Raw genomic sequence first — 25,419 nt, forward strand, 5'->3', positions numbered from 1 at the left:
TTTCCGGTTTTCAAATAAACGTGTTTCCCGACGCACAAAACATTTCATCTCTTTGAATAAAACACTCAAATAACATTTCATATGGATAAAATCTCTGTTAAACAGTAAACGCTATCGTATCGATGACATAGAAATTATTAAAGTAACCATGGCTAACAATAATACTGAAAGGAAGACAGAAACTGTTATGTACTCGGTTCGTATTCTATAGGTTCGATCTGCAAATAATCACGTTCATTTACTGTTTGGTTATTTCCAGCAACTTCAACCATGGAGTACAGTAGGTGCATTGCCTTGCATGGAGCAAATTGCTGGTCCCCCGATACCAATTAGAGTCGGAGAATTTTACAAAACTCCAAAGCCGCACCCATGGCGTCCTACATTAGGATACGAAATGGTAGAAGCGTCTGCTCTGTAAGGACTTACAAGAATTACCTGTATTTCTTATGTAAACGACTGTGCTTTAAAAGTTATTAAAATTTCGTAACTGTCCTAGACCCGCACAACCTATGACAAATCTGTTGGCTAATACGTGTTACATGCCAAAAGGAATGGCCACAGAGCCATTGCGATTTCCAAATTTGGTAACTGGTTTTGATCGAAATCCTGCTCATGCAGCGCGAGCTGCACTGTACACGAGATATAGCTCGTACGAATGGGTACAGAATCAGTTGAAGCTTTATAATGAATCGGATAGCAATAGACATTATTCGGAAAGTCTACGACAAGACACTGTCCGGATGATGCGGTAAAATTATTGTAATGTTTTATTAAGTATGATAGAATGATTTAACAAAGTAATGGCTTCTATTCAAATTGACCGATATCACGTTTAGAGAAGCTGACGAGAAAGTACAAAATGGTCAAACTGAAACGGGTCGTAAATTGGGTGAAAGAATAACAGACACCACTTTTTGGAGAAACGAAGTGGCTGCAGAATTGGCAAGGTTGATAATAGAAAATGAAAAGATGCAGGAATGCCGACGGAATTTGCAAATGACGATACAAAGTTTGGAAGGACAGTTACACATAGCACAAGAATGTTTATATTATCGTGAAGCTAGGACAGGTCTTATATTTTATAAATCTTAATTCATTAAGTGTTAGTAGTTTAATAAAGGGGAACGCAAATAGGTTCTGACTTGGTTCACGATCAGGCTGAGCATGCTCTTCTCAAAGAAGTAGAAGTTGTTAAAAACTGTCAAAATAAGTTGGAGCATTTTACAGATAAGTGTATTAATCAAGTATGTATAAAAATATTTAATTGAAAAATTCAACTATAATATTACATTGAACATCGAATATAAAAACGAATCTTATTTTACGTTCAGCTTACGAACAGCAGAGCTGTACAGAATCAATTAGAGCTGGACATAAGAAATAAAGAGACTGCACTTGGAATTGATATTACGTGTCATCAGATGAATAATTTTAGTCGTGGCTTAAAATATTACGGCGGTATTGAAAAATATGATAACAGGTAACACACAGTCTTTGACATAAAACCTGGTTCACAGTTCAAACCTGTATCATTTTACATTCAAATTTACATTTAGCGTTACAGAAACCGAATCATGGGCGGAGGCGTCCAATAATGTTGTGAAAAAATCGCAAACAGAAAGATCGAAATCTAACCAGCTACGAAGCGACATTGACATCGCGATAAACGCAGTTGGGCATGAAATGTGGGAAGCATGGGGCAACACAAATAATGCACTGGCTAGAAGAGCTTCGGAAATGCTAGAGGCAAAAGAAAAATTACAAATGCACTTACACAAAGTAATTGATGTTAATAAATATTTTTGGCACATCAGCTCTTGGAGTTACTTATCGATTAACATTTGTGATCGCAGATACAACAAGAGATTTTTGAAATTGAAAAAAATTTGCAATTAATGCAAAAAGCCATTGCGGATAAAAGTTCTGCTTTAAAAGTTGCACACACACGTCTTGAAAGTAGAACGCATCGGCCCGAAGCGGAGTTATGTAAAGATTACGCTCAACTCAGGTACATATTAAAAAGTACTATAAATAGATTGAAATCTAGGTAATTATTATTTCTAATTATATTTTTATAGAATGATCAAAGAGGTGGAAACAATAAACTCAATGATAAACCAAATGAATTTAAAATTGCAAAGTTTCGAAGCACAACAACAGCAACTTTTACGCACTAGATCGAATTTGGAGACCGATCTGAAATCGAAAGTTGATGCGTTATTTATCGATAGAGAAAAATGTATGGGTATGCGAAGGAGTTATCCAATCGCGTCAGTCATTAAGTTCTAAATCATAAATAATAAATTTGTAATTGCAGATGTAATATGAATTAAAGTACTCGTATTTTCATGTTTTCTAATATTACGCATAAAAAAGTGTCTTATACAAAATTTATTACTTTGTTTATATATTCTTTTACTTTCCTTGTAAAAATGTAATAAAAATATTTATATTCTTTCAAAAATTTTTTCATTATTTGCCAATCTCAACAAAAAATTGACTGATACCCAAACGGGTATACTAAGATTATTTTCATTAACTAAACAATAGCAAACCTAGAATATTTTAATATTGACATACAGTAGTATCACATTAACCATTTATGTAAAAACTTTATACATATAACAGAACTAATAACTGAAGTTCAATGTGTATAACTGTACATTATAAACGACATTAAAAACTACTCACCAAGACCGGTCGGTATAATTTAAATTTCCGTATGTAAATTTAATACAGGGTGTTCGATTTTAATCTATAACTGAAAATTACACATTAATCGAACACCCTGTATATATACATAGATATGTATGTGCATGTGTGCGTGTATGCGTGTGCAAATTATACATATTTATGTACATATATAATGACCACTATCTTCCTTAGTGCTATATATATCTTGTTTGATACATGAAAATTGCTATGTACAAAAGTTTGTCAGAATCTTTTCATATAAAATATAGTACTTTATGAAAATTGCTTGTACGTAATCTTTTCTAAGAATTTTTTCTCAGTTCGTATTTCTGGTCCATTTAAAAGCTGCTATAGTTTCGTAGATGTCCGTTACAGCTGAATCTGTATCATATTCATCCTTTAAGTAAAACACTTTGATATTCTCTTGTGGATGATACTCTAAGACGTTCCATTTTTCAAATAACTTCAAAGAATTTTTTATTGGATCAACACATAAACTTTCACCTATTTTATAAAAAAAAAAAAAATGTATATTATTTAACATGATTACTATGAAAATAATTTCAATAATTATTCAAAAAGAATTTGCCAATGCTTACCATAATTTACTATACCACGATCCAAATTAGTCTTTAGTTCACTTAAAACTTCATGAATTAGATCACGTTCAGAAAGCGATCGTCCTACCAATTTTCTAAGAGTGAAGGCACTGAATGTATACGTATCAACCAATGGTCGTAACAACGTATGAAGAAATTCCATACGTTTTGCATGTTCTGGTACTAAACTCAACTATTAACAAAAATTTTTAAAAATAATCACGATTTACCATCGTAAAAAATATACCCAAGATGATAAAAAGTAACTTACTTTATATTGAATACTTTTAGCATTTTTTCTGTTATAATATTCTTCGTCTGAACTATCATCGAACTTTTGTGCGTACCTCTTACTCCACAATTCTTCTTGTAAACAACATTCCTAACAAATAATTTATATAAGTAATTGAAGTTTAATATAAAAAATTAATGCATTAGTGTACAATACCTCTTGTAAGGTAATGATATCTGTATGAGAAAGATTTTCTATAGCTTCTATAACAACACGTTCTAGTTCTTCACATGGCTTGCAAAAAATAAATTCATACTTAAAGATATCACAAAGCTTAAGTGACCTCTTAACCAAAAGATCTTGCGATACTGTAATATTGTTTTGAGCAATAGCTATTGGGTCATTGATCTGTGATTGTAATTCAGCATATAAAGCTGTCACTGAAAATATAACAAGTGCGTTAAGAAACTGAGTAAATTAGAAGTCAGTGTATTTTCTTACCTATTATACTATCCATAACATAACACGTTAACATCGTGTTACTATAATAAGAGAGTTCGATTACATTTGGTAATATAGAAACAGGACGAATTGCTGTAACGACTGTCGATTTGATTGGTTGGTCATCAACCGCTTCTGCGATTTCTTGCTTTTGTTGCATTACTAACCCAGGACCCAGAATATCGAGCTAAAAAATAAGAAAATAGAAAAAATGTGTTTTTTTTTGTATCAATCAAATAATTAAAACATAATTATCTTACTAACAGCATGATTTATAATATCAACTGCTTCTCCACAGAAAGCAACATCCTTATTACGGGTCTCTAGTTCTTGCCTCATCAATTCAAATGCTTCAACTAATTTGTCTAAAGTACAACCGTCTCGGAATTTATTTAAAAGTAAAAAGGCAACGACATTAGTTGACATAATTGGTGTCGACCCAGAACAATCTAAAAATTGTTTTATATCGATTACACTATATACTATAAATTTATATTCATAAAGGTTAAATAATTAGCTCATTCTTTACCATATACAACGTGTCGTGCAATACTATCAACTAATTGACGATGTTCTTCCACAATAACATCTGTACCATAAAGTGAGGAACTTGACATTGTATATTTTAAAGGCTTTTCAACAGGGACTGTTTTCCCAAGAGTTAATTTATTTTGTTGAACTTGCAGAGACTTTAACATTTCCTATTAGTCGAATAAAATCAATTGATAGAAAGGTAAAGTTGATTATCTAATTACAAAATGAAATATGTTCATATATTGTGAGAAATATTTTACCCTGAGTGAGAAAGGTTGGCAAAAGTCCACTTTAATATAACCATAGCTGCCCCTTAAGGTTGACCATATAGCTTGAATTGTAGATCTAAATGTTTCCATTTTCTTTGGCTGACCTAGCTGTTCTCTAACAAAGTTTCCGTCTACAAGACGTTCATAATTCATTGCAACAGGTACTAATAGTGCATCTTCAATAGTTCCATCCATGTACGCATCAACAATGACACTCAGAATGCCGCTTTTTGGCATGCATGGTTTACCAGTTCTTGTCCGTCCACCTTCTATGAAGAATTCTATATTATGACCTGCGCGTAGTGTTTCCATTACGTATGTATGAAGAGTAGCGCGATAAAGAATATCTTTACGACCCGCAACTGGATCAATTCGACGTTTTATGAAAAATGCGCCTAAACCTCGTAAAAGCCACCTATTTAGCATATGAAATTAATTAATAGAAACGCAAAGATTTAGAAAAATATGATTAGAGAATATGTATTTATATAACATACCCAAAAAATGGAATTTTGAGATTATCACCAGCTGCAATTAATGGATTTCTAATATCATTCATGATTAATATAAAACTGATCAGAATGTAATCCAAGTGACTACGATGCAAAGGAAGCAATACTAAAGGAAGACCAGTCTCATTTGCCTTTTTCAGCATCTCTATTTGTGAAGGTAATATTATAGCTGATTGTATAAAATATGGCAATAGTTTGTAAAGAAGCCATGCAGTCATTTTAAGTAACAAATTGCTTATCCTGCTTTCCATTTCAAGTAATATCATCTTGGCTCTATCTTTTGCCTTTGCCAAAGCCTTCTTCTCTGTACAACCTTCGTTTTCAACCATTTCCCTAGCAGTCAGTTTGATTGCTTCTTTTAATTTTTCATCTTCCAAGACCTATAAAGGAGATTCATGTATTAAAATATAAAAGTACAGGATTTATATTACAAAATTATAAAATATATCTTGAATCACTTACTGTTTGTGTTACTCTTGAATAATTATACTCTTTACGGTGATAAACATGTGAAAGACAATAAAATACTTTAGAAAAAAATGTAGAACCTGGTTTAATTACCAATATGTTTACACCAAAAGGCATATGTTGTTTGGTAATGGTATTTACCAAAGAATCCTGCAAAGAAACGAAATTTAAATGACACAAATTTTTTTTCTTTCACTCTATCCTTCATTCTACAATTCATTTTTCTCTACTAAATATTTATGAAAAGAAGACAAGTCATTTTAAGTGTCATTCTGATTAACAGATAGAAAAATTCAAGGAAGATACACATATTAAAAGTGAATATTTTAATTCATTGTCATTGACTTACATTTTCTGGATATCCACGTACTACGACGATACGTAACCATCGCGAAAATAGCCCACGTGGTTTCTCGTACATTTCTTTTGATTGTTTGTCTTCTCGCGTGAATTACCATAACTAATGTAACGATTGCATATAATTCTTCTTTATTCATACACGATACATCGATGCGCGAATATTAATACATTAAAATAGTTCATTTAAAGGACAGATTAACATTAGGAAAGTCTTTATCTTAGAAGTGCATCGACTTCTATGTTTACATAACGACCGCAATTGCTACTTTCAATAAAGGTAACATCGTATTTAATTTTGTTTCTCCTTTTATATAATGTCAAAATGGAAGACAGTCACAGTGTTCCAGTCGTGAGGTTTTTTTATTTTCTATATGTTCAATAATCACGTGTAGAATGTAATTATTCTACTTATCAAAGGATTCAACAGAATCCGATGGAACAGTTACGTAATTAAATGCACGTCGAAAGATGGCGCGTTAATTAAGTAGCAAGAGATTTGTAGCTTTGTAGCGTAGTGCTATTGAAGCACTCGAAACCGAAACTGTACAGGAGAATCGAAGAGTGTATGAAAGCTTTTAAGTTTCATGAATTAAAGTGTATATTATTCAAATCGATGCACTTGAATTTTATATTTTTATACTTCTAAACTATTTCAACACTATTATTCCCTACTTTCTGCTTTAAACACGTTACTCGCCATAAAACATTACTATTCACACAATATAGCACTGAGATTCCATTTCGAAAATTTGCAACGTTTAAAACACTTCGAACTTTATTGACGCAATGTACGTTACGAATCAACGTCCTTAAGTAACCATTAAGGGCAACCGAAGGCGTTCGTTAAGTAATTTTAAATTACATGAATTGTTATCAGTATATCATTCCCAGAGTAAAAGACAACGTACGTATGCATATGCAGCCATGGTATACGATTTTGAACACTTAGTTGATCGTAGGTAAGTTCGCAAGTTAAATATAATTTTAATGTGCAGGCATGTGAGCACACAACGTCAATGTAGTGCAGTATATGAGTGCCGCCGCAGACGCATCTATTCATTGACTACATCAATTATTAAACATATGTTAATATTCGAAAAACAAAAGTACGTTGTGATTTGAATATTTCCGTCGAGGAAATCGAGAAAATTAAATATTCATTGATTCAAATTTTGTAAATGAAGACTTGCAACAACAGCTGAACATTACAATCACACATAGTATGATTTAATGTGATTAAGTAATCGCTGAGTATCTTCCTTGAAATTTGAATAAAAAAGAAAAATTAAATACAAAACTTACTCTGGACGACGGAGTACAACTTCTGCAGCAGTAATACAGAAACGATGGTTTTTCCTTAATGAAGGGAGCTAATGGTTCAGTCTCTTTAATTTTGAACAAAGAACTCTCTCGAATTTGTCTTGCTTGTTCCCTTTCTTGTATTTTTTTTCTGTGTAATTGCTGGCCGGCCCGCCGAAGTTCTGAAACATACGTAATCTACTTCTAACAAATTCTTACATTTACTGTTGTAATAGCGATGGTGATCATGATATGATTTTTTTCAGATATTCTTAAAGAAAAAGCATGGATAGATTTTTTTAGCGGAAAATAACTGCCTATTGCGATTCCCGATTTTTTTATATAGCAAAACATTATACAAAACATACAGGATTCCTGTTTTAAAATACATGATTCATGTAAGGAAAAGTTCTACCCCATACGTTTATTCGATTTTTTTCCAAGAGGAATCTTTCGACTTATATTTCGTATTTTGAAACATTCCAATATATTTTTACACAGAAGGAAGTTCTTGTTACTGAAACAAGATTTTTATAACAATTACGACCATGACAAATTATTGCCAGAAAAAAATTTTACCCTCTAATGAAAGTCGAGTTGTAACCGATTCTGAATTCCTTGATACTTCCGTTCTGGTCTCCCATTTTGCGTATACCTCTTGCAAACGCGTAGAAAGTATGTCCACCATGTTGTTAGGCCTGAAATTTTAAATCAGAATAGTATACGTAGTAAAAATTTTACTAACTGAACTTTAAAATCCGAAAGTCTGTGCAAAGAATTCCTCAAATAAGTAAATGAATATAAACATAAATTATTAATAATAAGACACAGTCATTTATTGCAAATGAAGAGTAACTTCTTCAGACGAATTATACGGATAAAAATAGTCTGAAACAGCTTTTTCTATCATTAAAAACAAGTAAGATATGTAAGGTGACCAAGTTAGGTGAAAGGGGGAACACTATCTTTCAGTTTCCCAGTAATGTTAACATTAAATTTTAGCGATCAATGAATCTGACCGTTATGGGAAATTATCTAATTTACCAATTATTTTGATTAATTTGTAATCTTAATCATTTTCTGTTGTTTTAAAATTTCATGAGACGACATGAATGTCACTCGAGTACAATTTCATGGGTTTTGCACTTGAATTATAATTGTGCATCATTCACGGTCCTCGATCTCTGACACTTTTAACGGTTCGATACAGTCGAATGCAGTTGCGATGCACACGAGTTCCTTGTTTCGATAGTGTATCTGTGGTTGCAAGGCAAAACGACACGAGTGGTTATTGTCCTATTATCAAGATATCCACGTGTTCGAAGTTTTGAATCTTAATTTTATATTATGGATTTGCATGTTAAATGTGATTTACGTCGTCTTGTTTTATAGCCGCAGATATATTCCTTAGAGTAAGATACTCGTGTCGGTAGTCACCCGATGTATGTACCAATTAAAATGCGCCGATAAGCGCTAGCATCATCAACATAGTCAGAAATTTTGTTTACGCGACAAAAATTTTCTGCGAAATATCGAACGACATTGTGAATCCCATCTCGCGACCCGGAAGCGAATGATTAAGAGATTTCAATGCAAAGTAAATTAAAATGCGTACTACTAGCTACGTACAACACAAATAAGTTTATTAATTGAAAAACGATTGTTTCTTGAAAAGAGGAGCCTTGTTCTTGACAGGGTAAATACAGCAGAACCTTCAACATTTAACATTTATCATGAAAATCCAATGCGTAAAATTGCTCAGACTCTATCTAAATATACAAATAATTGTAAGACACGAAGTTACTATTATCCTTTATTAAACTTGTATGATTCTACAGTGATGTAACAATTCACCTTGTTATGTATCAACGTGTTTCAACAGAGATGTACATGTATTCAAAATGACAAATTTGCTCCGATTTTAAACCAAATGAGTTAATTCGAAAAAGAATTAGTATGAACTTAATTTTTTGTATATTTAAAGCTGGGTATTTAAGAACATTTAATAGTAGACTGCAAAAAAATGTTGTCATGTCACTTACATGCACGAGGTAAACGCCTTGACCACGATAAGAGTTGTTACTGTTTCACTGTATAATTTTATTTCACAAAAATGTTCATACATTATTCATTATTTTAATAATAACTACCTCCTATATACTTATCAAATATCAGCATAATTGTGTTTACAGTTATAGCTCAATATTTAACTGCTTACAATTTACCTTGTCTTTATATACCTACAAATTCATTTAATATCTCAAAATGTTGGGCGAGGTCCCCAAACTCTGCACCTCGAATCGCCTAAATGAATATAATTCATCGTTAATTATATATGCGGTGCCAGTTTGCGTTTTACACCAACTATTGAGTAAGATCAGATGTGTAATAACTTAATTATATCGAATACACCTACATTATATACATACTAACATGTGAAATGCAAAAAAAAAAAAAAAAAAGAAAATTGAAAATGAAAGACTTTCGTCTAAAATCAACACTTTTCAATTCAAGAATCGTTTGAGAATTGAAATTAACAGTGTAAGGGGTTCAACATTAAGGGTATCACTGGATACTGTGACAAATTTATGAAGCGATCGAATCGATATGAATGCTTACGAAAAAGAGGATATGTATCCATATATGTACTCAGCTATACCATAGCCATATGATCTGTATCGTAAGTGCAACGTATCGTGTATCGCTTACATAAATAAGTATTAAATATTGCGTGTTAATCCGTGTTAGGAATAAGAATATCGGGAAATTGCTCGTATGATCGCAGCTTCTTTCGAACAGAAATAAATTCTAATATCGTTGACTGGCTGGATCGATAATACACAAGAAGATAAAAAGTGAGAAAACAAAGTGACAATGAGATATTGTCTCATCTACGAATCATATCGATTTTCGTTTTCGTATCGTAGTCTCACTTCTACGCGGACATTGTACCAGTCGAAGGAGGAGAAATTATCTGTAATCAATATGCAATTCAACAACAATGATCAGCGCCGTTTGTTTTTTACGTTTTCGATTTCATTTTTTTTTTTTCAGTTTCAGAAACATCAATTTACTTTGAGTCAATAGTTATTGTCAAGGTCCAAACCGATAAGGATATTGAAATAATAAGTACGAAACTACTATGCTAGAGTATTATAAATAATTATTGCTTGAAGTGGTACAATTAGAATCCATTAATTATGTTCGACAAAATCATACGAATTTTTTAAGTGGCACTTCCACTTTCGGAAGATATAAGTTTGTTAACGATTGCATGTGTCGAGGGACAAATCGATAAGATCGAGAAGCCATCAACTGGTTTGCGTATCATACTTTTATTTTTGAATTATATTGATATCGATGGATTATAAAAAGTGTCAAGTTGAAAAAGGTTAGAGATACGTCAAGTACGTAAACTGCAATTTCTCAGATCGAAGAGAGGTTCAGCCGATGATTGGTTTCCTGTATTTTTATTTCAGAAAACATGCGCTAGGATATTATCTGCGTTGTTAAATTGGGGTTATCAACTCTGACACGATAACGCGAAAACGTTGAACTTACAGATACTTCATCATTTAAATTTAATCTTCCGTGTTAAATACGCATCTCTACATACACATGCTTTGTCATTTGAATTAAATCTTCCGCAACTGTGATTGCAGAGCTACATGACATAAGTGAAGTGTTTTTATTTTCGTGAAAAGAAACTTCACTTCAGTTTCCTTCTGTTAAAAGTTGAAGTTAATCTTATACATTCGAATAAATAAACTTAATATGAGGTCAAATTTTTTTAATATATGACTTGTATTTAGAATTTTTTGCGGATATGTAACAGATCCCGCCGAAAAAATACATAACCTCATGCTCTAACAATTCTAACAGTACTAACCTGCTAAACACAGTTGGTAACATAATTTATGATTGGTTCTAAACATTTCTAAGCGGTATATTTTATCAGGCTGTACAAAATACATGTTAATTATTAAATTATTAAATATATATGTAATACTTAACTTATTAAATACATATTTAATAAGAGTGAAACTCATTTCAATTATAATTCCCCTAGATAAAAAACGCGCGAAAAAACTGGTCAACCTCGAGTAACCTACAGAGCAACTTCATGAAAAAGGAAGGTTCATTAAAAATGATTTTTGTTCTTCCCAAAATACCAAATGCAGTGTTCATTCCGTCAACAATATTTAGAAGAATTGCAATAAATAAGATAAACGAAAAGCAAGAATCAAAGCTAATATTATAATTTTCTATAGTATGATATAAATGTATAATAAATTTATTTTATGAAACTTTATAATTAATAAAGATCAAAAATCATCTATTTATTGAAGTAACAATTTAAAGTCGAACTTTCCATTATACAACATTAGCAGAAAAATTGTTTCCGAAACAATGCCAAGAGCAAATTTCATTAAACATAAAATATCAATTTTAACGAAATTGGAAAAAATCAAGAATGTCCTTCGACCCCTGGTAAAAATAAACTCACCCTCTGGTGAGTATCACGTAAACCCGTGCGAACGATGAAAAGAAGAGTACGATATGGCGTATGCTAATTACATCGTTAATAATCCTGAAAATACTTTGTTATCACTCATAGCGAACATTCGAATAAAATGTATTAATATTTTTATGCACTTTTGTACACACAAAGAAAAGAAATCGTTGAATGAAATTCTGCTGTAACGTTACGTTAAAAAATGGTAAGAGTTAAGTAAGTTACCTGAAATTGAAAAAATAGAAGAGGACACCGAAGAAAAGGAAAATTTCAACAAGGCCATCCATTTCTGCGTTGAATCGCGTGATGCGTCGCTCGCCAAAAAAATGACAATGCTTGCTTGTTTTGTTAACCCGTAGAAGGAGCGTTCAGAAATTCAACTGCTGGTTTTCATAATTTCGGTCATCTTTTTATCTACTTCGTTTGATCACGACCGTTGACAATCGCGTAAACTTTGATCCGTACGTTGATCGCTGTCACACAAATTTTGCTGTTCGCCAAATCCATAGACCCAACGTAATCTTTCCGCAAAATTGTTAACACTGAGTCGAATACTAATGTTTGTCTCCTAATCCTCCCCGAAATATTGGACAATCGAAAGGGTGTCTCGGTCGCGACGGTAGGTCAATTTATCACTTTGAATACGTTAACTAAATTACCAACGATACTCATACGTTGGATAAATTGAACTCGCTACAAATTATAACTGTATTAAACGACGAACGATCGTCGCATTTTCGCGTGAATTTGAATTTAATATGTATTTTACTTCTATATGAAAAAGAAGCCTGATACTCTGAGCAGAAAAAATATTTTAATTTCAAAAATGTACGATCGACTTCAACCACAGAATTAAATAGTTTAGTACAGGGGAGGCGATTTCACTTTTTAAGGAAAACGAAACTCAGTGAAAGTCATTTAGTCCGATTGTTTTCTGTAGAATATCAGTTCACATAGAAGTGTCGCGCAATAAAAACAGAAAGTTTACTCAAAGTTCCGATTCGATTTTATTAACCGATGCGACCACAACAAAGGTTGAATTATAACTGCACTGAGAATCACATGGTATACGCGGTAAATAACCATCCACAGTCACTGCTGAATAATCAGTTTGACAGTGCTACTTTCCTTTCTTCCATAGAGCACATAATCGCTCACTAATATCAACTTTAAATGCGATAAGACGGCAATTCGCAAATATTGGCGAAATATGCACTCGCGAAAATGTTCCTGCAGTAAATGAAAAATTGAAGTTTCGCAATACCTCTGGTAATTAAATAAAAAGAAATGATTGCCACTTCTCGTTTATCCTCCATCACATAGGTAATTTAAACTCATCGTTATTACGATGCAAAGCATACGTTTTTAAAATCACACATTGAACGATTCGTTTATAACATACACTAATCAATCACTGCATCACATTAATACAGTCGGAAAATTTCAACGTTTTGGATTTAAGACACTTCCCATGTTTTTTATTTTAAATCTCGGTATGTTTGCACGGTGTTTGCCCACGTAGGACGAACAACAATTCGAGCTACATGACCTGATGTCTAGTTAGCTTCATGCGACTCGTAAATTAATCCTATTGAAAGCCATCAACGTTTCGTGCTGGTCTTTATTGTACGTCAATTTGAAAGAACGCACGAAAGAATTTTCTACTTGCACACACGTTCGGGAAGATTTCGTTTGCAGTGAGAGTAGGTACTCGTGAAAGAACAATGATATTAAGTATTCGTACGTCACGATTGCTACTTTCACAAATTAAAAGTAGTGAATGTAAACAACCAATGTTATTTTATGTTTTTCACGTTCTTTTCTTAATCGTCAATTAAATATAACCATATAAATACAATATTAAAAATGCAGTGAATTTTTTATTTAATGTACTGTTATACTACACTATTTTTATTATTGTTACTAGTGTTATAAAATGTAAATTATTGTGGCCTAATAAATTAAGGCTATTGTTTGTTACGCGGAAGAAATGTATCAAAATTTGATCGAATGAGATACATGCATATTATGTGATATAATTAGATATAATTATAATAGTATTTGTATTTCGTGCAGTAAAAGTTATGTATTTAGTAAAGGTAGATAGGAATTAGAGCGTATTGGATACTTTAAATTACAACTCATTTATACTACTAAAGCGGCACGAATGTGAAACATAACCTTCTTAGGCAATACGTTTTAAATTTATTAAATGAATTGTAACTCACCTCACGTTGATATTTCAAGTAGATCCTTGCACAAATGTACGTATTACATCAAGCATTTGGAAACCACGTGTAACTATTTGTAAATACTTTGAAACATATTTTGCACGTTTTTTTTCCCGAAAAATAAAAAACGTTATTTTATAGCGCGTTTTTAATCTGTCCTTTAAATTAGAAACATGAATTAGGAATACTGTAATGTTTTTAATGCAAATGTATAACCACGAGTCAATATTAACATTAAAAAATAAAATTTCTTGATAGATTCATTAGGTTATAACAATATTATATGTTCATGGTATAGAAACGTTATAATAAAGTTTCATAAAATATCATCAATGAACAACCAATATGTAGTATTTAAAAATAATATTAAGTATCTTTTTAAACTTATTTTCTATGTTTACTGCGCAAGAAGATAAAACGTATATTCACGTATATTTCTCTGCGAACTATGCATGGAACGTGGCGCGCGTTGCGTGTACAAACTATAAACACGTGTTGACACGGTAAACCTTACTGAGGTGTAGTTAAAAGTAATTTTAATTTTACAGAAATAAATTATTTCAAATATTGTAACGAGTAAAAATTATATTATAACATAACCGAAACTGCAGAACAATGGGTGTAAGTACAACTAAGTTTATTATTAAAAAATAATAAAAAATTAACCTAATTACTTTCTTTATTTGTAACTCTACAATTAATTATAAAGATTCATTAGTTTTAAAAATTGTTTAAATACTTATTATTTTCAATATCGTCATAAATTATATTATAGAAGGAAAGTTTTGTAATCATATATCATTTTCAATCAAACAGAAAAAAGTAAAAGTCAGTGTGGTTAAAAGGACCAACCAAAGAAGGACTAAACTTATGAAACAAGGAAAACTTAAAATGAGACGACATAAACCTGTAATAAAACAAATTCAGAAACCAACAACTTTACATCCAGAATCAGTGGAAGAAGAAGAAGAAAGTGATCATGGCGAAGATCTTATGAACATGGTTGAAGAAGATGACTTAAATTTTCTTAGAGAAGCTATTTCTAATAAATCCTATAGTTTATTGAAACGAATACGTTTTAAAGAGTATGATCAAATGTCTTTATGATTTAAAATTATTGTTATATTTTGATTTAAAATTATTAATTGTGTGTTATTTAGAACAGTTGATAATAAAAAGAAAAATAAAAGTAAAGAACAGGAAAATGGAAAAACAATAGAAGAAATGTATGAAAATAATATTACAAAAATAATCAAGGAAGAAGGTAGAAAGAAAGTTCGTATGTTACTTCCTACAAAAACTCAAAATGGAATTTTAGAAAAAAGATTAATTGAAGAAAATGATCAAAATAATGATCAAAATAATGATCAAAATAATGAACCTAAATCTGATGAAGTACATAATACTGAAGACAATGATATGGAAGTGGAGATAGATTTATATGTAAGATTGAATTAAGTTTTTATCAAACGTTCAAAACTATACAAATTTTGTATATTCTGTATATAAATTAATGTTTCAGGATGATAAAATTGAAAATAGGGAATCTATGTCTATGGTAGAACTTCTAGCATATCGTGAAGAAGTATTAAGGTCTAAACGTTTGAAAATAGGATTACTTTCCAGTAGACTTTTAGAAGCACCTGAACAGAAGTCTGAAAATTTCAGAGGATTATTAGAATTAATGGAAGAATCTAATCCAGAAGTATATATTACTGTCAGAAAGTTGGCAACTGTATCTTTATTGGAGGTTTTTAAAGATTTGTTACCATCATACCATATTTTTCAATTTCGACGAGAACACGTACGATGTATGTAGCTATTACAAGTAATAATAATATGGTACTACAATATACACAGATAGTAATAATAACCATTTTTTTTATCATTAGTGAAGAAAGAGACACTAGCACTACAGAATTATGAAACTGCATTACTAAGTAATTATAAACGTTATTTGCAAAAATTAGAAAAAATGGCTAGTGTATTAAGGAAAAAGAGAGGAGATACACGACTAGTAAAAGAACAAGAAATTGAATTAGGAAAACTTGCCATAACATGCATGTGTGATCTCCTAACAACTCATCCATATTTTAACTTTTCTGCGAACATCGCCAATTTCCTTCTACAATTCTTAGATAGTAAATATCAATTTATAAGACAAGATGTTGCTAACTGCATTTCTCAAATATTCAAGGAAGACAAACGTTTTGAATTATCACTTACAGTAAGAAGTTTAAATATTTGTAACACTATTTGAGAAGCTGTATAAGAAAATTATTTACATTGTTTGAATTTTTAGATAGTACGTAAATTAAATCAGTATATAAAAGTGAAGGCTCATTCTGTTCACTCTGAATGCTTGTCTGTACTTTTATCTCTTCGCATAAAAGAAGTAAATTTAGATCAAGAAAAGGAAGAAGAAACTAAACAAAAAAAGCTAATGTCTCATAAACAACGAATTCTTGCTTTAAGCAAACGTGAGAGGAAGAGAAATAAGAAACTTGAGCAAGTAGAGAGAGAATTACTTGAAACTAAAGCTGAAGAAAATAAACAAACTAAACAAAAGCTACTTACTGAAATAACAAGCTTAGTGTTTACAATTTATTTCAGAATTTTAAAACAGGCTCCAAATAGTAAAATTTTATCTATTTGTTTGGAGGGTTTGGCAAAGTATAGTATCTCTGTTATATTTAATTTTGAATTCGTATCATAAAATTTAATTATATGTAATAATTACAGGTTTGCACATTGCATAAATTTGGATTTCTATCAAGATTTAGTAACTGTTATAGATAAATTAATGGATGAAGGCAATTTAAATCTAAGGGATCAATTACATTGCATTCAGTGTGTCTTTACAATATTATCGGGTCAAGGTTCAACGTTAACTCTTGATCCTTACAGGTGTGTGTTGAAGAAAATGTTTAATAATTACAAAAAACAAAAAAATTTATAATTATGTTCTGCAGATTTTATGTGCATCTATATAAAAATTTGTTAAACATTCACTGTGGTAAAACCCATTCAGAAGCAGAAATTCTTATAAAGACTTTAGTACAAGTTCTAATTAATAGAAGAAAAAGAATCACACAAAGTCGCTTAATAGCATTTTTGAAACGAATAGCTATTGCATCTTTGCAATCACAACACAATGTTGCTCTTAGTATTCTGGGTATTATAAAACAAAGTATGCAACTTGGCAAAGCAGCAAATGTTTTGTTAGATACTGACTGTACTTCTGGAGATGGTTTTTATCAACCAGAATTAGAAGAACCTGAGTGTTGCAATGCACATTGTTCAGCATTGTGGGAACTTGCAGCTTTGCAAGTACGTATTCACATAAGTTATGAATATATATATACTCTTATTAAATGTATAATAATTATACATATATCTTAACAGTAATTTTTGTTACTCTTATTATTATTACTATTGTTTTTAGCGACATTATCACAGTACTGTACAAAAAATAGCAAAAAATATAGCTTGGAATGTACCACCAGTTGGAGAAGGTAGCTTGCCTTCAGAAATTACAAAATTGTAAGTGTAATTTGTTTTTGTTAGCTACTTCAGCAGTATTCTATCATAGTGCAAACTTTATTTTATGTTTTCTAGAACTCCTGAAGAACTTTATACTGAATATGATCCTAGTGGAGTTGTATTCAAACCAGCAGTGCCAGTTCCAAAAAATATCAGTGCTAAAAAATCGATAACGAATCATCACTTTACGAATAGTGAATTCGAGGATTATGTTAATAATGTAAACGACAGGGAATTATTAGCAGATGGATATAGAGATTACTATAAAGCATATAATAGTAAACATAATATGACATAAATTACGAAAATGAAATGAGCACTATTATATCATTTGAAACTGTGCGTATTTGTAAATACAATCTTTTTGTTAACTTAAATCGTATGATAGATTTAGATTTCTAAATGATTTCGTATCGAGCTATGAAAAAAAATATAACTGTATTGTAATTGCAACACTTGCTAATGAAATGCATATTGGCATTTATAAAATGTTTGACTTACATTTTGTAAACTGTTATTTTCTGTTTATAGTATATCTTTAATTATTATCACAATTAATAGAACTTCAAATTGTTTAGTTAAGGTAAATGAATTATAAACACCGAAGCATAATTTTGTTTTAACATCTGGAACTTTAGTAACATATTGAGATATGTTTACAATAAAAAAGATTCATTCATACCGCATTAATTCTTGCTTAAACATCTGTTTACATACATTCGTTGTTAACTTCTTTTTACAAAGTCTAAAAGTATCTCTTTTTCTTTTTACTAACTGTGAATAACAAAGATAAATCTGTTATTGATTAAAACATTGCATTAATCACTGTTTACAGAATAATTCTATTTTGGTATTCTATTCAATTTGTTTTAAAATTTTACAGATTCAGAAAATTATACATACTAATTGGTAATCATTAAAGTTATTTGATTAATTACATTTACATTATTCATTTTTTATACAGATATACACTTTCAGTCACAGTAATATATTCTAGGTTTGTAAATTTATTGCACCTTCAATTTTAGTACATTGCAAATTATTCTCTTCATTTACATTTAACTTTGTTTCAGTTGATGTCTGTTTTACATTGTCTTGTTTTGTCAGTGATGTCAAATCAACTCGTTGTACAGGTATATATTTGCGTTCTATAATATTCATTTTTATAGCATCTTCTATTTCTAATGTTTCATCTGTAAATTTATATTCGTTTTTTGTTAACTGTTTCGGCGTGATCTGTGCATATTTATGCTCATCCTTGTCAAGATTCATTAATTTAGATGTATTATTAGTTTTGTCAACAGTTTTTGTTACAATAACTTGTTCGTTTTTTTCTTCTTGGTGGGATAATTGAGAATTTCTCTTTGCTAGAATTATTTTAGTGTACTTAATAGTGGGTTGATTTGCACGAGTTTGCATCGGGATTGCACTTTTACTTTTAGTTATAGTAGGGTTTTGAGGTCTTGTTTGCAATATGACATGATTTAAATTTTGTAGACCCATATTAGGACATATAATTGTTTGGGTAGAAGGAGTTACAAATTTGTTACTTGTCTGTTGCAACTTATCTTGTTTGTTACTTATAAGAACAACTTTAGTGTTGCTATTTAATTTAGATGTATTCTTTTCATGAACGTCCATAGGTACAGATACTTGCGGCAAAGGTGGATTTTTTTCAATAGAATTTAAATTATCATCGTCTTTTGCAAAAATTATTGGTATGTCTAATATATTTCCTAAATCGTCGTTAATGTCGCTTCCAAGACAATTCTTCTGCATTGCCTGGGGCTTTGATTTTTGAATTCTTTGCAAATTAGATGCATTGACCGTAATTTTTGGCACTGCCTTTGTAGATTTATTGTGAATAGCTTTTAATTTGTTAGATAATGGTAAAATAGTTCCAGAATTGTGGCTATTCAATGGTACTATCACTGATGAATAAACGGGTTTGGCATTAAGAGAACTTTCAACCATAATTATATTCCCACACGATGTATTATGAGAGTTATCGTTGTTATTACAGGTTGTTACTTGGCGGGATAATTGTGACATCTTGAGCGCGTCCAATGAATGAGTAGAACTGAGCATCGCATGTGAAGAACTAGTGGTAGTTGTTGCCATGTCGTCCATCACTATAAAATACGTAGGTATGCTTCAACAAATTTTTAAAATATAAATTAATGAATAATTGATTTATTATGAACACCATTTAATTATAAACTTACATTTAAAAGTTGTATATGAATATGTTTTACATCAAACACATGTTAAAACATTTATTTAATGTTTTGATCAGTGTTCATCAAATTTCCTGATGTATATGTAGTTTGTTATAATAATTAAATCATTATGATCATTTTACAGAATTTTTCGCCTACTTTTATTAACCAGAGAGCAAAATTGGAATGATACTAATAGTAGTTAGAAGTAACATGATATGTAACTAAACAAAAGCCTCGATTCAATTGTTATTAAATAAAAATCCTAGTGTCTCTAATTTACTAGCAACATTTTGCATAGATTGTTAATGTTGAACAGGATTGAGGTCAGGAAACAAATAAATTCAAATTACATGAAAAAATATTTATTTAATACAAAATAAAAAATGGTAGAAATATATTTACAACATATTACTTCAGATATTTTTGAGTATATAAATTTATATTAACTCGTAAAATAATATAAATACGTGCTATACTTGGAGCAATTGTTTGTCACATTACATGCTAAACAAACATTTACATGTATTTATTCTCTTAGCATTAGCAAAATCCTTTTAATATTTTTATATAAGGAGAAAGTAATGTATAAAAAGAAATGTGTCCTATGTACAAAAATCGAGAAAATATATAAATGCACTAGGAGAAGTAAAACTATAAATAACTAAAATCTATCAAATCTCATTAATCTATTTTAAGTGATTCTACTTTGCACATAACAGACTAAGAATAAATAAAAGTGGAGAAATTTAAAATGACAGTTTATATACACAAAAGAAAAAAAAAAGAATTAATTCCTTTAATTATACATACAAATACTTTACGTAAAAAAAATAACATAATACTCATATACTAATGGTGTTCATTTTATGCATGCATGTGATTTTATATACATGGATATATTCCATATTATACATATACCCCGTGACGTGATGCAATATATTTAAATCAGAATACCATTATTTAAAAAAAATTAATAAATCGTTATAAAAAATGGGAAATTGACAAATAAATAAAAAATAATGGATAATATAAACGATTTTTCAATACCCCTATTTTTTAAAACATTAGATCCTAAATTGTTAACGCGATAAATGTATATCCTCTTCTTGCATTAATTTAATAAACGTATTCTAGCGATGGAAATTTATTTTGTTTCAACTTTTATCAATTTTGTGTTTTAGGTCATAATATGAAAATTGGTTCTTGTTATCATTTTTTATATATGCGTTACTTATATATCAAATATATTTTAAATATATATATTACAATCATATTATTTTTATATACATATGTATAAAATTTATTATCGAATTTAGGAAATCATAATACGGTTTATATAAAAAAAAGTATCATTTGTTTAAAGTAACAAAAAAAAAAAACTTTACATAATACAAAGACTTTGATAGCCGTCAAATTCGTCAGAAGTCATACGTGTATGTTAATTTTATAGTTACTCTTTTAGACTAAAAATTTTGTAACTTTATACTCGTAAGTTGTGTACATTAGTCCGAAAACAAAAGACTACGACGTGGGTAAATTACTTAATATTTGGTTAGATAATAATATTCTACCTTTTGATATTGTTGATGTCGTTGAAGATATGCTAGTCGTAGCAGAATTGTTTGGAGTCAACAGAATGCTGGAAGGTGCTGATATACGCGCAGACGGTGAATTGGACGCAAGTGTCAGAGAACTCTTCCCATTTTGTAATATATTTGATAAGGTTCCATTTGATGCACCAATCGTAGACTTAGTATGCATTGCTATGGAAAAAGTTTAGATTAATAGATATTTTATGCAATACAAATCAACATGAGGAAATTATATTACAGCGTAATACTTTAATGTAACGTTTACCTGTAGTAGCTGAAGTATTAACTCTAATTTGACTTCCTGATGTGGTTAAAACATTAACTAATTTTGTATCGTTGTTTTTGTCTGGAACGTTAATGTGCCTGTAGTTATTCGATATTACTTTAGATAAATTTTTATTCGACGATACAATTGCTTTCATCTTTGAAACATTTTGCAACTGTATATTCGTTGGTACGATTTTAGATATTTTAGTCGTAGCGACCGAAGACTTAGGAGTATTTTTAAGTGCAGGAGATACTGTTTGATTTGCTGCTGACGCTGGAGCTAAGCGTATAGGACCAATTGGTGCCAAACTTGCTAAAGAGCCAATATTTAACGTTATACCACCGCTATCTGAACTTGCACTTTGCTGAAATAAAAAATATTCTTGTATTTCCTTTTTCCAATAAAATTACTGCTAGTTTTAAGTATAAGTAATTTACCTGCCCAGAAATCCTAGATGTTATTAAATGTTCTACAAAATGAGTTTTCTGATTATTAATAACTCGAGGTTTACGTTTTATCGTCTGTGTATGGCTTGTATGTGTTCCGCTCACTGTGACTGAATTTGATTGTGTACTAAATGTTCCTACTTTGGAAATGGTAATTGGTGGTGTATTTTGACCAACAGATACTGTCAAAGAAATCGGTGTGTTTGGCCGAGATTTTTTTATAGTTGGAGAATTTGGTTCACTTTCAACGGAACTACTTGTTGAATTTCTTCGTTTTCTAGGTTCTTTTCGATTGCCCTTATTTTCATAATTTGATAATGATGTTGATCTTAACGGTAATGGATGTGGTTGTAAAAGAATACTGCCAACAAAATCTCCAATTTCATCCAAGATATATCTGTCTACCATACTTTGCGTAATACCTTCTGTTATCTTTTTAGCAGTAGATATTCTTAAATTATCGTCAGCTGTTCCAACAACTACTAAACTTGTTTCAACTAACATCTTTTCTCGGAGCTCTTCTAAATCTTCAGCTCTTACAAGTGTCGCATTTTGTCCTATAACGAACATAACTGGACACCGGATATCCATCAATGTATCATCTGGTGTACCCCTTTTTCCTTCAACCGTAGAAAATGGAAAACCAAGGCAAATAACTGCAGTCACATGCTCCATTTGCGCTACCTATAAATATTCAAATATTTTATTACGAATTCTATCTTACACGAGAAATACTCAAATAATAAGTATATACCTGACATGCAAGAGCAGCACCAGTGTTAAAACCAACAAGTATTATTGGTCGGCCAGGACAATCGCTTCTAATATCTTGTATTTTAGTCCTTGTAGCTTGAGCCAGTTGATCAATGCATACCATCATGGTCATTCTATTGGCTGTTAATCCTAAATGTGTGTGAACTGTAACAACCATTCCTAGAGCTCCCAACTGAGAAATCCACTTGTGTTGTCGAGAAGAGATATTAGAACCAACACCAGAAGGAGCTATTATTAAGATTGGATTTCCTGGTAATTTTTTCTAGAATAATGGTAATAGCAATAATAATTATATGTATGCATGTTGATGTACGATAATAAACTATATGATGAAGTGTAATTACAAGTCTATTGCTATTTAAGCTTGGAGTAATTGGGTCCCATGATCGTTTAAGAAGTGATCCAAGAGTTTCCCACGTTATAGAACCTGTTTTCGCATTGATATTTGGATGAATGGCGATCATTTTATCAATGAGTTGAGGAATTTTCAGTCTTAAACTCTGCAATATGTCAAGATAAATTCCGAGATATTCTTGCGGAAGATGATCGAACAGTAGGCTATGTAGCCAATGTGCAAGCCTCCAATCCCAACTAACTGATGCCAACGTTTCTCGAAATCTTCTTGCAGCTGTATCGACCGACGTTCGTCGATACACTGGTTCTATAGGGTTATTTGTTCTAGCTAATCTTGCAAGTCTTTCTGAATTTAATATTTTTAGAACTTTGGTAAATATTCGATTTTGAACAGGTGACCATAATATTTTATCCAGTTGTTCTTCCCAATCTTCAGGTCCATCTGGTCGAGCAAAGGTTGCTAACCTTTGGAGTTCATCCATTTGATGTCGAGCTCTTGTTAAATCTACTGGTGGGACCAGTTGCTCTCCCTCATCTTCTTCTACATCAATTTCTTCATCCTGAGCAGATTGCTCCCTAAAACATTAAAAGTTAATATATTGTTTTGTATTTAATAATCATATTTGAATGTTATTAAAATTGTTCCTTACACTGGTATATTTTTCTTGGGGAAAAATAGTTTTTTTATTGGCTTTACATAAACATTTTCTGGTTTCCAATTCCATGGACGAGCATAACAATGATCTTTTGTAACCACATCAACATTTATTTCATAGCAACCAGCAAGCTGATGCAAATATGTGGTTAATCTATTTTGATTATCATCAAGCATATCACTGACAGGACTTGTTACTCTAGAGCCACTTAACGATGTAGAAGGTATTGCTGACATTGTTGTCAACATTATTATTTTATATATATACAATGTAAAATATATCCATAAATGAAATTAATTCATTTAATAAATACTGGTATAATTGTTCAAGCTTTCCCCTTCATGACTTTTATTTTCATTCTCGAATGTACGCTGAAAATAATAACATGTAATTAACGTTTATTACCTTTTTAAATATTAGGCAAAAATAATTGTTTGAGTAACTAATTACATACAAATGTATGTAAGAAAAATCAAATGATAAAATAGATGAAGAATAAAACCACTTCTACTTCCATTATAAAACTAACCTTTGCAATTCATTGGAGTGGTAATTTGTTGGTTATGACATCACAATGTTCATTACTTTATTATAAGACACAATGGTACTTCACTGAATCGAAAACACTGTGATATAATCCAGAATATAGAGAATACGATTCGAAAATACGCATGATTTACGTTGTGAGAGTACAGGTACCTATGTCGTAACGCATTGATTTCAAAACAAATATCTTATTGTTGAAAGGTAGACACTACAAATCAGCTTATTTGATATGTAACATAATAGTGCATAAAATGAGGAAGAATGAAATTGAGAAAAAGTCACATAAGCAAGTAGATATATAAATTCTAATTTATGATGCAAATGACGTTCAGAACGACAAAAGATATCCACTGACACCTTTCATGCATCTGGTCAAAATATGTCCAATTGTGGACGAGGAAGTTTCATTTAATTTTAATCCTTGCTTAAAGAATATTCAGAAATTATGGCAATGATTCTGGTTTCACAATATCAAATGAAATAGTTCTTTTAATTTGATTCTTATCATTCTTATGTAAAAGAATTTCAAAGGATGTAAGCGTTCATTTTTTAACGCGACGCTAAAGCCTGATTCTCAATAAGATTCACTGCTTCACTTTGCTCTACTCTATTACATAATACTCTGAATGTTATGTGGCAAATAACATGTATATATTTATCTATGTAAAAATATTGTGTATGTGTATACTACACAACATATGTACTCTACTAAACAATTGATGAAAACAGACTCTACAAAAACAGATGAAAACCATTTTCAACATTTGCTTCAAGTAAATATAAGTAGCAACTTTTATTCATTT

General features: G+C 30.8%; 4 protein-coding genes across 7 annotated transcripts; 2 read left to right on the plus strand and 2 right to left on the minus strand.

Annotated features, from left to right (window-relative positions):
- The first annotated feature begins 43 nt into the window (after positions 1-43).
- On the plus strand, positions 44-2,463 carry LOC143183090 (tektin-3). The gene is made up of 9 exons (XM_076384506.1): positions 44-196; positions 260-414; positions 497-748; positions 837-1,069; positions 1,135-1,244; positions 1,332-1,480; positions 1,557-1,779; positions 1,854-2,008; positions 2,079-2,463. Exons 1-9 carry the CDS (start codon positions 149-151, stop codon positions 2,287-2,289), a joined length of 1,536 nt encoding a protein of 511 aa, XP_076240621.1. The 5' UTR covers positions 44-148; the 3' UTR covers positions 2,290-2,463.
- On the minus strand, positions 1,212-14,427 carry Mino (glycerol-3-phosphate acyltransferase mino). Of its 3 annotated transcripts, none has more exons than XM_076384498.1 (14): positions 14,213-14,427; positions 8,048-8,166; positions 7,472-7,650; positions 5,804-5,959; positions 5,327-5,721; positions 4,821-5,244; positions 4,556-4,727; positions 4,291-4,475; positions 4,027-4,213; positions 3,742-3,965; positions 3,565-3,675; positions 3,294-3,486; positions 2,692-3,198; positions 1,212-2,196 (listed from the first exon to the last, which is right to left on the minus strand). In XM_076384498.1, exons 2-13 carry the CDS (start codon positions 8,154-8,156, stop codon positions 3,011-3,013), a joined length of 2,523 nt encoding a protein of 840 aa, XP_076240613.1. In that variant the 5' UTR covers positions 8,157-8,166; positions 14,213-14,427; the 3' UTR covers positions 1,212-2,196; positions 2,692-3,010. The 3 variants fall into 3 exon arrangements, with proteins under 3 accessions (XP_076240613.1, XP_076240612.1, XP_076240614.1); XM_076384497.1 differs by lacking the exon at positions 14,213-14,427 and adding an exon at positions 12,210-13,241; XM_076384499.1 differs by lacking the exons at positions 7,472-7,650; positions 8,048-8,166; positions 14,213-14,427 and adding an exon at positions 6,159-6,204.
- Noc3 (Nucleolar complex protein 3) lies at positions 13,647-18,327 on the plus strand. 2 transcript variants are annotated; one of them, XM_076384500.1, is made up of 11 exons: positions 13,647-14,248; positions 14,764-14,836; positions 15,032-15,300; positions 15,376-15,658; positions 15,738-16,026; positions 16,108-16,442; positions 16,518-16,888; positions 16,958-17,122; positions 17,188-17,545; positions 17,661-17,758; positions 17,834-18,327. In XM_076384500.1, the coding sequence occupies exons 2-11, from the start codon at positions 14,831-14,833 to the stop codon at positions 18,054-18,056; spliced, it is 2,397 nt and encodes a 798-aa protein (XP_076240615.1). In that variant the 5' UTR covers positions 13,647-14,248; positions 14,764-14,830; the 3' UTR covers positions 18,057-18,327. The 2 variants fall into 2 exon arrangements, with proteins under 2 accessions (XP_076240615.1, XP_076240616.1); XM_076384501.1 differs by lacking the exons at positions 13,647-14,248; positions 14,764-14,836 and having other exon boundaries at positions 15,194-15,300; positions 15,381-15,658.
- Positions 18,328-18,576: 249 nt separating this feature from the next.
- On the minus strand, positions 18,577-25,067 carry Rcd1 (Reduction in Cnn dots 1). The gene is made up of 8 exons (XM_076385508.1): positions 24,600-25,067; positions 24,065-24,441; positions 23,405-23,990; positions 23,041-23,322; positions 22,278-22,970; positions 21,838-22,204; positions 21,552-21,743; positions 18,577-19,890 (listed from the first exon to the last, which is right to left on the minus strand). The coding sequence occupies exons 2-8, from the start codon at positions 24,316-24,318 to the stop codon at positions 18,752-18,754; spliced, it is 3,513 nt and encodes a 1,170-aa protein (XP_076241623.1). The 5' UTR covers positions 24,319-24,441; positions 24,600-25,067; the 3' UTR covers positions 18,577-18,751.
- Positions 25,068-25,419: the final 352 nt, after the last annotated feature.

This window comes from Calliopsis andreniformis, chromosome 9, assembly GCF_051401765.1.
Source record: "Calliopsis andreniformis isolate RMS-2024a chromosome 9, iyCalAndr_principal, whole genome shotgun sequence".
NCBI classification, from domain to species: domain Eukaryota; kingdom Metazoa; phylum Arthropoda; class Insecta; order Hymenoptera; family Andrenidae; genus Calliopsis; species Calliopsis andreniformis.